At 42.3% G+C, this 16,337-nt stretch overlaps 1 protein-coding gene across 4 annotated transcripts in view; it reads left to right on the forward strand.

The window, feature by feature from the left end:
• Positions 1-16,337, forward strand: part of ATF7IP (activating transcription factor 7 interacting protein) — a 119,440-nt gene that overhangs the window by 85,009 nt on the left and 18,094 nt on the right. For all 4 annotated transcript variants that reach the window (XM_081330459.1, XM_081330462.1, XM_081330461.1 and 1 more), the window contains exon 11: positions 15,725-15,803. In XM_081330459.1, coding sequence (XP_081186585.1) covers positions 15,725-15,803 — 79 coding nt within the window. The remainder of the gene's footprint in view (positions 1-15,724; positions 15,804-16,337) is intronic.

A 16,337-nucleotide genomic window follows, 5' to 3' on the forward strand; every position in this document is an offset into this window, starting at 1 on the left:
CCATCCAGATGGTTCAAATGGGCCAATCCGCAGGTGTGAAAATATTGTGGGAACGGAGCGATAAGGCACAGCTTCCAGGTCTTCCAAGGCTGTTAGGTCTCCGCAACTCTTCTTCGTGCCTGGAGATAAGGCAGATGGCCAGAGGCACTTTCCATTGTCCAAGAAAGAAACATGAAAGAGGATAGAGCAAGGAACAAAGCAAAGGAAATACACTGTAGCAACCCCAAGCTCCCCCCTCCCCCCAGAAGAATGGCAGAACCCGAAAGAGAGCAGGAATCTCCATGCCCATAGAAAGACAGGGTTCTGACACAGGTCAAGTATTGTAATTACTTATTGGGCACATAATTTCCTTTTTATTTCAGAGTATTAATAAAAAGTAAATGTTACTTATTCCTTATTTATTTATATGACATAGTTTTTGAACAACAGAATCTGCCAATCCTAGAGCAGTTAGCAGTTCTTTTATACAAGGGACAGATAATAGTAACAATTAGAGAGTTGTGCAAATACTACATACAGAATTCTTTGTTTCACATTGAACAAATATACATTTCTTTGAATTCCTATCATATCTATTATCCAAGAAGGGGTTGGTGGACTCCACCTGCTTCAGCAACAGCAACATCTGATATGGGGACCATCAGTTGGTAAATTCTGTCCAAACTGCCAGGCTAGGTGTTTCAACATTTGGGTTGACTGCTCCATATGCAAAGCTGGTAGATTCAGATACATGAGCAAGGTATTGGCAACTTGGATGACCATCTTAGAAATTGTGAAAGATTCTGCATCTATAATTGATCCTTTAGTTCTAGGTATATCTCGATAGGAGTAAGGAGTAGACAGATTAACTGTTAAGCTTTATGTAGCTACAGCTGAAAAATGTAGATTATAATATGGCTAGATTATTTACTCTGTTGCACTTAACAGTGAGAAAGTTGGCATGCTCAGAAGGTGCTGCCTACTACTGTACACAGGAGTCAAAGCCTGTGTAAATCAAGGTTGTGATTTGGGTGAAATTATTCAAAATTCTGAGCAAATACAAACGAGGAATATAATTTACTCCACTGGATGACATCTATGAATGGGTGTATAGGAGATACAGAAAAAAATTATTGGGCCATTTCGAGTCCACAAAATGAATAGTTTATTGTTTGGTTTCTTCTGTAAAAATGATACCAATGTTTCAAATGCATGGTTTAAGCAAAAAACTGTTCATGTGTACACATACTGAAGAAATGACTACAAAAAGTTGTTTTGTTTACAATGAAAATTTGGGATTACAAAAGTGATGAGAGATTATGAATGTTGGATTAACCAATTTTTGGTATGGTCAAAAGTAAATCTTGGGGGGGGGAGAAAGATTTAGAGGAAAATGAAATAAAATAGAGTGAATCTTGGGGGGGAGAAAGATTTAGAGGAAAATGAAATAAAATAGAGTGAAAGTAGAATGACTGCAGGAAGAGATAGTACAAAAGTGTTAAAAGATAGCTTATTCTTCTTACAGAATCAGTGGAAAGTGGACATAAGAACGCTATTTTGATCTGAGGGGAAATAATTATGTTATAAAGTACCTCAGCAGTGTATGGAGTGATGCTAGTTGGAAGTATGAAAAGTGTGTAGTGGAAAGATGAAAAGGCTATGGATGAGGGAAGAAATAGAATGATTGCTGAAAAAAAATGTACAATGTAATATGTATAAAAGCGTGCTTAACACAAATGTATGCTGCTATTTCAATAGAAAGCAAGGAATAATTAAAGCAGGCAAAGGAATTATAGACCAATTGTGATTCAGATTATTTTTGAAAATTGAATGAAGAGAACTAAACAAAAATCCCACTAGAATGAATGGAATTAAAAATAAACACAATAAATGACATCATATGAAGCTGAGACAAAGAAGACCTATAAATAGTATTTTAGATATTTTATGGGAATAATAATGGTATGTTAAAAATGAAATTTAAAAAATGTTATGAATGTCTAACAAAAAACCGAGGAAAAGTGATTATATAATATTTTGAAGAATGCTACAATGCTTTTTAAAAGGCTATCGTATAGAGATTGTAATTGAAGGAATGTTTAAAATATGGATGTCATTTTGTTATGGGGTAGCCTTTGAAGATTTCATCATCATCAATAAGGTCATCAATAAGTACAACTGATGGGATAGCCTTTGCAAATTTCATCATCAATAAGGTCATCAATAAGTACAACTGATGGATCTTTACTGGATGTTATAAGAACAGTATACAATAGAAGTAAACTGTAGTCAATTACAACTCAAAAAGAAGTGAACATTTTCAAGAACAAATCAATGTATGAGTAAATCTCTGAGTATATGGTAAAAGCAAGGATGGTCTACAGGGAAACAAATTGAAAGATATTGCATATATTAAAGTAGTTTATTTCTCTTTCTTACCATGCCCATGGAATGTATTTTTCTTGCTAATTCTTATTATTTTTCTGCACTTTTGCATGATGTTACCATTTTAGGAAAAATAGTGTGTGCGTGTGTATGTATATACAGGTATGGGCATGGGTTTGGGTCAGCTCCGGGAGAGTGGAGGACAAGGGCGCCTGGTGTGCTGTGGTCCATGAGGTCGAGGAAAGTTGGGCACGAATTAGCAACTGAAGAAAACAACAAATATAAATGTATATAGAAAAGTGTAAATGGTACAGTTTAAAATGTGGTTTGGTTTTTGGCATTTGCAAAAATACTGGAGTAATTAAATTATACTAAATTTTGTAAAATAATTTCAAACTATTTTGCTTTAAAAGGGAACTGTAACAGCTAAGATTAGTAGAACATTTTATGGATGAAGTATGTGGAAAGGAGCCATCTACTTAAAAAAATATTCTTTCCTTTTAATATAAAAATTCAGTTTAGTCAAGTATTCTCTTTCTCAGCCCAACCCACCTTACCAAGTTTGTTCTTGTGGGGCAAATAGGAGGAGGAAAGATTACTTGAGTTATTTATAAAAAGCATGAAGTTGGGGTATAAATAAATAAATGGTAGTAACATATTAAAAATGTAGGTATAAGAAGGAAAACTTGAGCAAAATATTAAGACTACTAAATCTGTAAATCTATGGAAAATTTGCAGCTGTTACTGATAAAAATAGCAAACTATTTCTCTTGTTATTTATTACTCTTACTGATGTAAATAGAAACTTGCAGTTGAATTATTTTTCATATTTATTGGTTCTCCTTTAGAAAAAAAGAAATAAGTTTGTAATTCAGTTTTAAATTAAAAATTAAATTAAATTAGCTAACGTGAAAGTAAGAAATATAATTATGAATGAAAATGAACCTAATTTCTGCCACTCCCTCCTATACTGTCTCCCTTGCACATTCCTAGATTTCACACATAATTCCTAGTTCATTGAAATAGTTTTCTGTGGCATTTAACCTGGAAAGACTGATTCAAAAATACCTTCCAAAGTAGAAAATGAAACCAAGATTTTATATCCAAGTTCTTGGTGTTCTCTGAGCTTAGTTGTCTTCTTGCGGATGTTTCATTACCCAAACTAGGTAACAAGGAGTGGGTTTGCTCTCCATTTATATTCTATCTAGTGGCTTGCCCTGTCAGTATTCGTGGGGGTGGTCTTGCAAGTTCTTTGGTTGGGCTGTTTATGGTTAGCTTGTTAGACAGTTCCTTGATTGAAGTATTGTTTACTTGATTGTTGGTGTCATGTTAATCTTGGAGTTAATCAATGCTCAGTAGGGTGCTGATTGCTGGTGGGGAAGTGTTTTGATCTTTTGTTTCCTTTTTGGCCTGTTGAGAGTCTATTTTGCATATTATAGATATTGTTTATGTCTATGGAATTTCTATAAGCCTGGCACTCTGATAAATTAGCCATCAATAGACACATAGAGATAAACAATATTAAAAAAACAAAGGACCCTCTAAGACCACCCCCACCAGCAAGAATACAAACTGAGAGCAAACCCCATTCCTTACTAGTACTGATGATGTTACCTAGTTTGAATAACAAAACATCTACAAGAAAGCAACCAAGCTCAGAGAGTTCCAACAACTCCTCATTTTGACCCTGAGCTACAAATATTCTCTTTTATTGATATCCAAGTTTACACAGGACAGTTACAAATTTAAATAGTGAGAAAGCAGAAAAGAATTTGTGCTTTTTGATATGTTTGGTTTAAAAAAACATAGTATTCCTTGTCAAACATTCAGTTGTAGAATGTATAAATCTGTATAAATTTTCCTTTTTTACATTTTGTAAAAAATTATTATAAATTATCCACTGTTCCAAGAGCTGCATTAGTTGCCAGTTTGCTTCTGATTGCAATTCAAGGCATTAGTTATTATCTATAAAGCCTTGCATGGCATGGGTCCAGGTTATTCGAGGAACCATCTCACTCCTATGGGAGAGGCCCTCCCCACCCTTGCTGGCAAACGTGGCATGCTGTGGACCCTGTGAGTCAGGGAATTCAGGATGGCGCATGGACCTGACCCTTTGAAACATCTTGCCCGAAGGTGAGATTGGCTCCCACGCTCCTGATTTTCCACAAGAACCTGAAGACCTTGTTCTGTCAGTTGGCTTGGGCTCTCAAAGGGAGAATATCACACTGGATGTGATTGATCAACTCCATATATTCCATTTCCTTCCTCCCCATCTTCAGTTATGACTTGTATTTTATTGTAAATTTAATGTAAATTTACTTATTTTATATATTTATGGTTTCGTTTCAATATTGTAAATCAGTCACCCTGTGGAGAGATGGGCAACAAACATATTTAATAAATAAAAAATAAAAATGTAATAAATTATCAGTCCATCTCACCCTCCTCTCCAAAGTCTCAGAGGTAAATGTAGCAGTCAAGAGGTAGGTTCTCTTATAGAATGGTGATTAATTGAAAAGCAACAAAAGACACAAGTAGCTTTTATGCTAGAAAAGAAATAAGTGGAATCATCTTCTAGAAAATTGGCAGTTTATTTTGATTTTAAATTATCTTGAAAACATGGTAACAAGGTTCATGTGAAACCTTAACAATCCAGTGAAACCATGAATAGACTATGAAGAGCTTTAAAAAACTTTTCTAATTCACTAAAGAGTGTATAAAGTACTAGGTAACCTGAGATCCAAAATTATGCAGTCTTTGGTAATCTTAGTTGCATCTAACATAATTCCTCCAAAATATACCCCCAATGACAGTTATAATAGATGTTGACATTTTTTAAAAAAATATTATAAAATGATTGTTTCAATATAATTCTATTAACTTTCTCAAAATGGGTATTGTAAAGCTGAAAACATTTATAGAAAAGGGCAACAAAATTATTAATTCACCCAACAATACCTTATTGTCAGGATATACAATAGCTACCAATTAAGTTACATAAAGGCAGGTGGTAACGGAAGTAGTATTACAAATAGTCCTCAGTTAACAAGCACTTGTTCAGCAACCATTCAAACTGCAACAGTGCATAACAAATGGTACAATAGTCTTCAGAGTTTCAGACATTGAAGCAGTCCCATAGTCACATGATCACAATCCAGGCAACTGGCCCACATTTCCAACCATTGCAGCATTACATGATTGCGATTTGCAACATTCCCTGCTGGTTTCCCACAAGTAAAGTCAATGGAGAAGTTGGTAGAAAGTTGGAAGTTGCATTTACATGAGGTCATCGCTTAACAACAACTAGTGATTTGCTTAATAACAGCAACCAAAGTCTGCTGGAACTGCCATTGCGAAGTGGCATGGTCACATCATGTTACAGTTTATGATTGCATTTCTTAGCAACAGCAGTTCTGGTCCCAGTTACTGTTAGGTGAGAGCTCCCTATAGACTGTTACATGCTCATTGAGCTTTCTACACTAGAGGTCCCCAACCTTTTGGGCACCAGGGACTGGTTCCGTGGAGAAAGATTTTTCCGCGGACTGGAGGGGGCGTGGTTTTGTGTACTGCCTGCATCTCACAGATGGGTCTTGTTTGTGTGGACCAGTTGTTGGCATGTCATGGCCCGATATTGGTCCACGGACCGGGGGTTGGGGACCCCTGTTTTACACTGTGCACAATTATTAGGCAAGTGAGTATTTTGACCATATCTCCGTGAGTCTCGGCATCCTCAGCGACCTTTGGAGGGGCCATGTCTGAGGCGCCTGGTGTGGAGGTGAGCTGGAGTGCTGTGGCCGTTCAGACGTGGAGACTTGCGGCCCAGTGGTGGAATGTGGCCGGTTTATGTCGCGGACGGTTGGGCGGTACAAACTATATGTCACTCATGCTTTGGGAGACCGGCTGGATGGAGTTTGCGGCCTAGCGGAAGATCGGCGGGGATCTTGGTTTCCTCCCCTGTTTGCCCACTTATCGCCTGACCCTCTCCTCCCATGGAGAAGAACATTTGCAGCTAGGATATTTTGCTACTTTATGATTCATCAGGCTTGTTTGCCTTGGACGAATAGCTGCTTAATTCTTTTGTCTGCTGTGCCCCCAAAGGATTCAGAAGGACCCGGGTATAAAGCCACGGTGAGAGAGTGGCTTAGACTTACATCTGCTGTCCCTCTAGAGGTGAGAGATCTATGGGGTATGCCTTACCCTGGGCGTGTGCTCCAGGCCACTCCCTGGATCAGAGCTGCGACCGTCGTGAGAGGATGGTGGTTGGCCTGTTCTGGAGGTTCACCCAGCTTGAGTGGCAGTGGAGCTGCGTTGGTGGTCTGGACACCCACTTACCCTCTTTCTTAGATCCTCCTGATTAATTATGGGACTGCCTTTTGCTGGACTTGCTTGGACAATTATGACTCACCTTTGCTATACCAGCACGGACTTGTTCGCCCTCAGGGGTGCCCCCCCTTCCTGGGTGCGACCCGCCTTTCCACTTCTCATCTTGATGAAGGGCCCGATTGTTGGGACCCTGAGAGATGGCAGGGACAGGGGCCTCCGGTACAAATTTACCATATTTTCTGGCATATAAGACGACTTTTTAACCCATGAAAATCATCTCAAAAGTTGGGGGGTCTTATACGCCCAGTCGTCTTATACGCCGGAAAATAGTACATAAATCAATTGAGCGCCCCCGTTCTTGCAAAGCAACTTCAAGCCTCCTTAGTCCAGTCCCCCCTCCAACGTGACTCTCCCTTCCCACCCCCAAGATCCTCTCAGCCCCTTCCCCTCCCCCTTGCAAACGCCAGACCCCGGGAGCTCTTGCGTCTATTCCAAAGGGTGGGTGGAAGGAAAAGCCCCTTTTGGCTCCGGCTTGGCTGCAAGTCAGCGAGCCCGGGAAGGCACGCGCGCGCTCCCCGACTGTTAAGGAGCACTCCTTAGCAGCCGGGGAGTGCGCGCGTGTGCAGGACTGCCCTGCCGGCTCCCGCCCGACGCTCTTCCCTCTTGAGGCAGCATCCCCGAGGAGTCCTTAGGAGCCGGGGAGCGATGCTGCCTCAAGAGGGAAGAGCGTCGGGCGGGAGCCGGCAGGGCAGTCCTGCACATGCGCGCACTCCCCGGCTGCTAAGGAGTGCTCCTTAACAGCCGGGGAGCGCGCGCGTGCGCAGGACTGCCCTGCCGGCTGACGCCTCCGCCGATGCTGCCTTAAGAGGGAAGAGTGTGAGGCGCCTGCCATGGCTCCCTGAGGACTCCTTAGCCGGGGAGCGCGCGCGTGCGCAGGACTACCCTGCCGGCTCCCGCCAGACGCCAGCCTACCCTGCTTCCTCCACAGTGAGAGGGGAGGGCGTGCCTTCCCGGGCTCGGTGATTTTCCGGCGTATAAGACGAAAATTTTTAAAAATCATCTCAAAAGTTGGGGGGTCTTATACGCCCAGTCGTCTTATACGCCGGAAAATATGGTAATAAGAGGCCCCTGGTTACTTTCTTAGTCAATTTTTTTGTGGGGCTAGGTAGTGGGGTGGGATTTCGTGGTTGGTTGGAAATGGGGGGTGTCCACCAACTGTTGTTCAGGCCAGGTCCAGAATTGATCACGGGGGGAGCGGGGGTCGGTTGCCTCCGGAGCTCTGGAGCGGGTCGTGGGATTACCTATTCCCACAACGTTAGGGAATGGCAGCAGGTGTATGAACAGAGGGCTGTATCGACATTTGGGAGTGCGTCTTCGCTATCTCCAAGCGGTGAGGCGCTCCGACCCTCTGTTTTCGCCCCGAGGTCCCGGGAGCGAGGATGTGCAGCCACCTGAGCTCCGACTGGTGTACTTGAATGCCAGGTCCGTTGTCAATAAGGCTCCTCTCATCCGGGATCTGGTTGAGAGTGAGCAGGCGGACCTGGCTTGCATCACGGAGACCTGGTTGGGCCCAGAGGGGTGTATTCCTCTGGTTGATCTTTGCCCACCAGGTTTCCGGGTGCTGCACCGGCCTCGGGCTCAGGGTAGGGGCGGGGGAGTGGCGGTTGTTATGAGGGAGACCTTGTGTCCGCAGGAGACCACCATTCTCCAGATAGTCGGGTGTGAGTCTCTCCTACTGAGATGTGGTCCTAGGGTGCAGTTGGGCTTGCTGCTGGTGTACCTTTCGCCTAGTCGTGCAGCGGCAGCCCTGCCTGAGCTTCTCGATATCCTCTCGGGGCTGGTGATTGAGTTCCCCAAACTTATGGTTTTGGGGGACTTCAATCTACCATCCCTGGGAGGATCATCTGAGTTAGCTCGGGAGTTCATGGCTTCCATGACGGCCATGGACCTGACACAAGTAATTCATGGACCGACTCATGTAGGGGGCCACACCCTTGATTTGGTTTTCCTATCTGGACGGTGGTTAAATGATCTTGGTGGGGGTTTTCCAATTGTTATGCCCCTGTCATGGACCGATCATCATCTCCTGCGGCTGGTCTTCCGTTTTGCCACTCCGTGCCGTGGGCATGCTGAACCAACTAGATGGTTCCGCCCCAGGCGTTTAATGGACCCTGAGAGGTTCCAGGCAGCACTGGGGTCCCCACCTGCCTCCTTTGCTCACAGCTCGGTGGATGCCTTAGTGGAATCCTGGGAAAGGACGGCCACGGAGGCACTCGACCGAGTTGTACCCTTGCGGCCCCTGACCCGGTGCAGATCCCAGCGGGCTCCATGGTTTTCCGCGGAGCTCCGGGAGATGAAGCGTCGGGAGACGGGGCCTAGAGAGCTGTTGGAGGTCCAGCCGGTCTGAATCCGACCGATTGCGACTAAGAACCTGTATTAGGTCTTACCTCGCAGCGATAAGGGTGGCGAGGTCTAACCACTTCGCTACCCTTATCGCGTCCGCAGATAATCGCCCGGCTGCCCTGTTTAGGGTAACCCGCTCCCTCCTTAATCAGGAGGTGAGGGAGGAACCCCTGCAGTGTCGTGTCGAGGAGTTTAGCCAACATGTGTCGGACAAAATCGCTCGGATTCGGACCGGTTTGGACTCCGACTGGGCAGTCTGACGATCAGGACATGGGTGGTCTTGTCAATGTTATCTGGGAGGAGTTCGATCCTGTGACTCCAGAGGAAGTGGACAGGATTATGGGGAGGCTGAGCTCCACCACATGCTTATTGGACCCGTGCCCCTCCTGGCTGGTTTACGCGGCTCGGGAGGGGACACGAGGCTGGTTCCAGGTGGTTATATCTGCATCTCTGAGTGAGGGTACTTTCCCCGGCGTCTTGAAGGAGGCGGTGGTGAGACCTCTCCTCAAGAAGCCTGCCTTGGACCCAGCTGTGTTAAACAATTTTCATCCGGTCTCCAACCTTCGCTTTCTCGCGAAGGTTGTTGAGAGCGTGGTGGCGCATCAACTCCCTCTGGTTCTGGATGAAGCGGATTATCTAGACCCGTACCAATCGGGTTTCAGGCCCGGGTACAGCACGGAGACGGCATTGGTCGCTCTGGTGAATGATCTCTGGAGGGCCCGGGACAGGGGATATTCCTCTGTCCTAGTCCTATTAGACCTCTCAGCGGCTTTTGATACCATCAACCATGGTATCTTGCTGCAGCGTCTCAGGGGATTGTGAGTGGGAGGCACGATTCTTCAGTGGTTCTCCTATCTCCTGGGACGTTCGCAGTCGGTGTTGGCAGGGGTGCAGAGGTCGACCTCGAGGCCTCTCGTTTGTGGAGTTCCTCAGGGGTCGGTCCTCTCGCCGCTCCTGTTCAACATCTACATGAAACCGCTGGGTGAGATCATTCGTGGTTTTGGAGTTGGGTATCACCAGTATGCTGATGATACCCAGCTTTTTATTTCGACCCCAAACCACCCCAGTGATGCCCTCGACATGATGTCCCGTTGCCTGGAGGCGGTTCGGATCTGGATGGGGAGGAACAGGCTTCAACTCAACCCTGACAAGACTGTGCGTACCGGCATCTCGGGATATTCAGAATATTCCATCTCTTTCTATGGGGGGTGAGCTATTACCCCCCGTAGATAGGGCTCGCAACTTGGGAGTCCTCCTAGATTCACAGCTTTCTTTAGAAGATCATATAGTAGCTGTGACTAGGGGGGCCTTCGCCCAGGTTCGCCTGGTGCGCCAGTTGCGGCCCTATCTAGACTGGGATGCCTTGCGTACGGTCACTCATGCGCTCATGACCTCTCGTTTAGACTACTGCAACGCTCTCTACATGGGGCTACCTTTGAGGACCACTCGGAGGCTCCAACTGGTGCAGAATGCAGCCGCGAGAGTTGTGTTGGGAGTCTCCCGATACTCCCCATGTTACACCTTTGCTCCGTGAGCTGCATTGGCTTCCAGTTGTCTTCCGGGTAAGATTCAAGGTGCTGGTAATGACCTTTAAAGCCCTACATGGCATGGGTCCGGAGTACCTTAGGGAGCACCTGCTGCCGGCATCAACTTCCCTCCGCCCAGTGCGCTCCCACAGAGAGGGCCTCCTCAGGGTGCCACCGGTCAGAGAATGTTGTCTGGTGGCCCCCAAGGGGAGGTCCTTCTCTGTGGGTGCGCCGGATTTGTGGAACCGTTTACCGGTTGAGCTCCGGATGGCGCCCGACCTTCGCTCCTTCCAACGGGATCTAAAGACTTACTTGTTTGAACAAGCCGGCCTGGCCTGATGGGTTTTGGGTTTTATTATTGTTTTAATGTTTTAAATGTATTTTAACTTATTGTTCTGAAATACTGGGCTCTTGGTTTAATTCATTCTTAATTTTTGTATTTCTGTATTTTACTATTTATTGCCCTGTTCACCGCCCTGAGTCCTTCGGGAGAAGGGCAGTATACAAATAAAATTATTATTATTATTATTATTATTATTATTATTATTATTATTATTATTATTATTATTATTATTATTATTATTATTATTATTATTATTATTATTATTATTATTATTATCATTTTCATGCATATTTTCCATCTCCAAACTGTACAGTTGCAAGAAAAAGTATATGAACCCTTTGGGATTACATGGAGTTTTGCATGAATTGGCCATAAAATGTGCTCTAAACGTCATGTAAGTCACAACAATAGAAACACACAGTCTGCTGAAAATAATACTACACAAACATTAGCTGTTGTCATGTGTTAATTGAACATAACATGTAAACATTCACAGTGCAGGGTGGAAAAAGTATGTGAACCCCTAGCCTAATGACTTCTCCAAGAGCTAATTGGAGCCAGGAGTGAGCCAACCTTGACTCCAACCACTGTTATGATATTGGATGTGTTGCTGACAGCTGTCCTGCCCTTTAAAAACACACACCTGTTTTGGGTTTACTGGTCTCAAGAAGCACTGTCTGATGTGAACCATCTCGCAGAAAAGAGCTCTCAGAAGACCTACGATCAAGAATTGTTGACTTGCATGAAGCTGGAAAGGGTTACAAAAGTATCTCCAAAAGCCTTGATGTTCATGTGTCCACGGTAAGACAGACTGTCTACAAATGGAGAAAGTTTAGCACTGTTGCTACTCTCCCTAGGCGTGGTCGTCCTGTAAAAATGACTGCAAGAGCACAGCGCATAATGCTTAATGAGGTAAAGAAGAATCCTAGAGTGTCAGCTAAAGACCTACAGAAATCTCTGGCACATGCTAATATTTTTGTTGACACATCTACAATAAGGAAAACATTAAACAAGAATGGAGTACATGGGAGGACACCACGGAGGAAGCCATTGCTGTCCAAAAAAAATATTGCAGCACGTTTGAAGTTTGCAAAAGAGCACCTGGATGTTCCACAGCACTACTGGCAAAATATACTGTGGACAGATGAAACCAAAATTGAGTTGTTTGGGAAAAACACAACACTATGTGTGGAGAAAAAAAGGCACAGCACACCAACCTCAAAACCTCATCCCCACTGTAAAACATGGTGGAGGGAGCATCATGGTTTGGGGATGCTTTGCTGCCTTAGGGCCTGGACAGATTGTTGTCATTGATGGGAAAATGAATTCCAGAGTTTATCAGGACATTTTGCAGGAAAACGTACGACCATCTGTCCGCCAACTGAAGCTCCGCAGAGGGTGGGTGATGCAACAGGACAATGACCCAAAGCATACAAGTAATTCAACAAAACAATGGCTTCAACAGAACAGAATACGCCTTCTGGAGTGGCCCAGTCAGAGTCCTGACCTCAACCCGATTGAAATGCTGTGGCATGACCTTAAGAGAGCGATTCACACCAGACATCCCAAGAATATTGCTACACTGAAACAGTTTTGTGCAGAGGAGTGGTCCAAAATTACTCCAGATCGTTGTGCAGGTCTGATCTGCAACTACAGGAAAGGTTTGGTTGAGGTTATTGCTGCCAAAGGAGGGTCAACCAGTTATTAAGTCCAAAGGTTCACATACTTTTTCCACCCTGCACTGTGAATGTTTCCATCTTATCTTCAATTAAAACATGACAACAGCTAATGTTTGTGTAGTATTATTTTAAGCAGACTGTGTTTTTCTATTGTTGTGACTTACATGATGTTTAGAGCGCATTTTATGGCCAATTCATGCAAAACTCCACGTAATCCCAAAAGGTTCACATACTTTTTCTTGCAACTGTATAAACCTGAATGCTTAATAAACATATCAGGTGATGTGTATTTGTGTAATGAGGGAGGGTGTGGCCTAAAGATATCAACACCCTATTTCAAGGTGTGCATAATTATTAGGCAGCTTCTTTTTTTCAGGCAAAATGGGCCCAAAAAGACTGAAAAGTAAAAAATTGTAAAGTCTTTCAGAGGAATGCAGCACTCTTGAATTTGCTAAGATATTGGGGGAGTGATCACAGAACCATCAAATATTTTGTTGCAAATAGTCAATAGGGTTGCAAGAAACATGTTGAGAAAAATAGATGCACATTAACTGCCAAAGATTTGAGAAGAATCCAGAGTGAAGCTACAGGAACCCATTGCCACCCAGTGCTGTCATATTCCAGAACTGCAACCTACCTGGAGTGCCCAGAAGTACAAGGTGTTCAATGCTCAGAGACATGGCCAAGGTAAGGAAGGCTGAAACCCAACTACCATTGAACAATACAAATAAGTTGAAATGGCAAGACTGGGTCAAGAAATATCTAAAGACAGATTTATCAAAGGTTTTATGGACTGATGAGATGAGAATGACTCTTGATGGACGAGATGGATGGGCTCATGACTGGATCAGTGACGGGCACAGAGCTCCGCTTTGACTCAGATGCCAGCATGATGGAGCTGGTGTACTGATATGGGCTGGTATTATTAAAGATGAGCTAGTTGGACCTTTTCGGGTTGAAGATGGACTCAAAATCAACTCCCAGATCTACTGCCAGTTTTTAGAAGACACTTTCTTCAAGCAATGGTACAGGAAAAAGTGCATCTTTCAAAAAGACCATGATTTTTATGCAAGACAATGCTTCATCGTATGCATCGAAGTACTTCACTGCATGGCTAGCCAGTAAAGGGTTTAAAGGTGAAAGAATAATGACATGGCCCCCTTCCTCACCTGACCTAAACCCTACTGAGAACTTGTGGGCCCTTCTTAAATGGGAGATTTTCAGTGAAGGAAAACAGTACACCTCTCTGAACAATGTCTGGGAGGCTATGGTTGGTGCTGCACAAAACGTTGATCGCCAACAGATCAAGAAACTGACAGACTATGAATGGAAGGGTCATGACTGATTGTAAAGAAGGGTGACTATCTTGGTCACTGGGTTGTTGTTTTTTAAATGTCATGCTTATTTGTACATTTTGCGTTGTTTATTATTCTCACTTTAGCAGATGCAAATGAGTGAGATGGGCAAACTTTTGTTTTTCATTTAGTTGCATGATAATTCTTCACACTAATAGTTGCCCAATAATTGTGCGCATATAGATGTTCTAAGGGACGCGGTGGCTCAGTGGGTTAGGACGCTGAGCTTGTTGATCAGAAGGTTGGCAGTTTGGCGGGTCGAATCCCAAGTGCCGTGTAACAGTGAGCGCCTGTTACTCATCCCAGCTTCTGCCAACCTAGCAGTTTGAAAGCACGTAAAAATGCAGGTAGAAAAATAGGGACCACTACGATGGGAAGGTAACAGCGTTCTGTGTGCCTTTGGCGTCTAGTCATGCCGGCCACATGACCACGGAGACGTCCTCGGACAAGTGCTGGCTCTTCGGCTTTGAAACGTAGATGAGCACCGGCCCCTAGAGTCGGAAACGATTAGCACGCATGTGCAGCGGAACCTTTAACTTTACTTTTAGATGTTCTAAGAAAACCAAAACCTCACTTTTACTTTCTTAAATATTCAGATTTGAGGTTTATTAACATTTTGGATTGATTGAGAGCACTATAATTGTTCAATGAGAAAATTAATACTCCAAAATACTCGCCTAATAATTGTGTACACAGTGTGTAGAGCTTTTGTTAATATTCTGTTTTCTGCATTTTTATTTCTGTTGTTGCTATCTCAAGTAATTTTCTTATGTGTGCCAAGTAAAAATTGTTGAAAATTTCATTCATTGTTTACTTTGAATTATACTAAGAATGCATTTTGTAGAAATTGTAGTATTGAATTTGAATTCTGAGTCATTTTGATAGTGACAGGAGCTATTCTTAAATTTAAACTAGATAATTATTTAGAAGATTAACTTAGTATATAACATATAACTGAATGTTTAGATTTCTAAGAATGATTATAAAAAGAAATGTGCAGTTTCCTGTTCCTAAAATCTTTTTCATTATTATAAGCATATGACTGTACTTTTTTCAAAATGATTACGTGCATTATAATTGTAGAAAAGTATTTTCATTTTCTATGGGTATCTGCTGTTTTATGTATTAAAATGTATAGAGTATTTTAGCATTCTTTCTAAAAAAAACCTTCTCACAGTATTATGAACATAAATATTTGTTACTGTTTCTTGATTTTTTAAATTTGAACCCACAAACCAAATCGTGGTGTTTTAGTTGTAATAAACCAGGTAATTTTATAACTCTATGGTCATCCTAAATTTAATTCAAACATCATAGTACAAAAAAACATAAGGTGGAGTATTCTGGAATACAAACGTTAAATTGGCTGCTCTCTTCTATGTTTCTACTGTTTAGAAATATGTCACTATTAATCACGGCTTTTGCAAGGCTTTCTAGTTCTTAATAGGCATTTCTTTAAGGCATTCTAGATCTTAATATTGCAGGTATTCAGTGTTCTTAATCCAGTTTTTTTATCTTTTTTATCTTGTTATGTTGCATCTCATTAGTTGTATTAGAGTTAGCGCTATTAAAACTAATTGTACATTTCAGTAAAGAATAATTGAAATCCCATGGATCTCTGTGGGAATAGTTTATGTCATTTTTAACACTCTTAAAATGAAATTGAATACCATTACAAATAATGGGTGTGGGTAATTTTTTGTTTCTTTCCTTGCTTTTTTCATTTTCCAGACTGGCAAGGTTACAGGAGGTATTGCAGCTGGAGTAATTGATCTCACACTAGATGATGAAGATGATGGTTCTTCTCAAGGTAACTGAAAGGATATACCTGACCAAAGATAAGATTTGGTTACTGGAAGTAAGAATAAGCTATGTTGCAACATATTAATTTCAGAAGTTATTAAAATCAAAAATAAACATTTGTTTATTAAAATGATTTTACTACAAGGCATTATTCAAAACAGAGTTTTACATTTTCATGGTAGCTCATAATGCATGATTACTGCAGCTCATGAATGTTTATGCCTTCATAAATTTGTTTCTCAGGTATTATTAAACACATTTGCTATCAGTGCTATGATAAACCAACATGGCTATCTATTTGGGCTATCTTTGTAAAAGATTAAAAGATTTTTTTAAAGTACGCATCGATATAAGATGTGAGTTACATTTTAATTATTTAGTGTAATTCTAGAAAATGAATTGGGACAGATCCATTTTTTACTACTGCAATGTTATTACATAGTTTACTCTTGAAAAATGGCAGAAGTTGGAAGTTGATACAAAATATAAAGTAGCCAGACTTTTCAGCAGTGTAAGATATGGGGATGATATAATGCCTCTA

The sequence above is a fragment of the Vipera berus genome, assembly GCF_964194415.1.
Source record: "Vipera berus genome assembly, chromosome: 6".
Classification (NCBI taxonomy): domain Eukaryota; kingdom Metazoa; phylum Chordata; class Lepidosauria; order Squamata; family Viperidae; genus Vipera; species Vipera berus.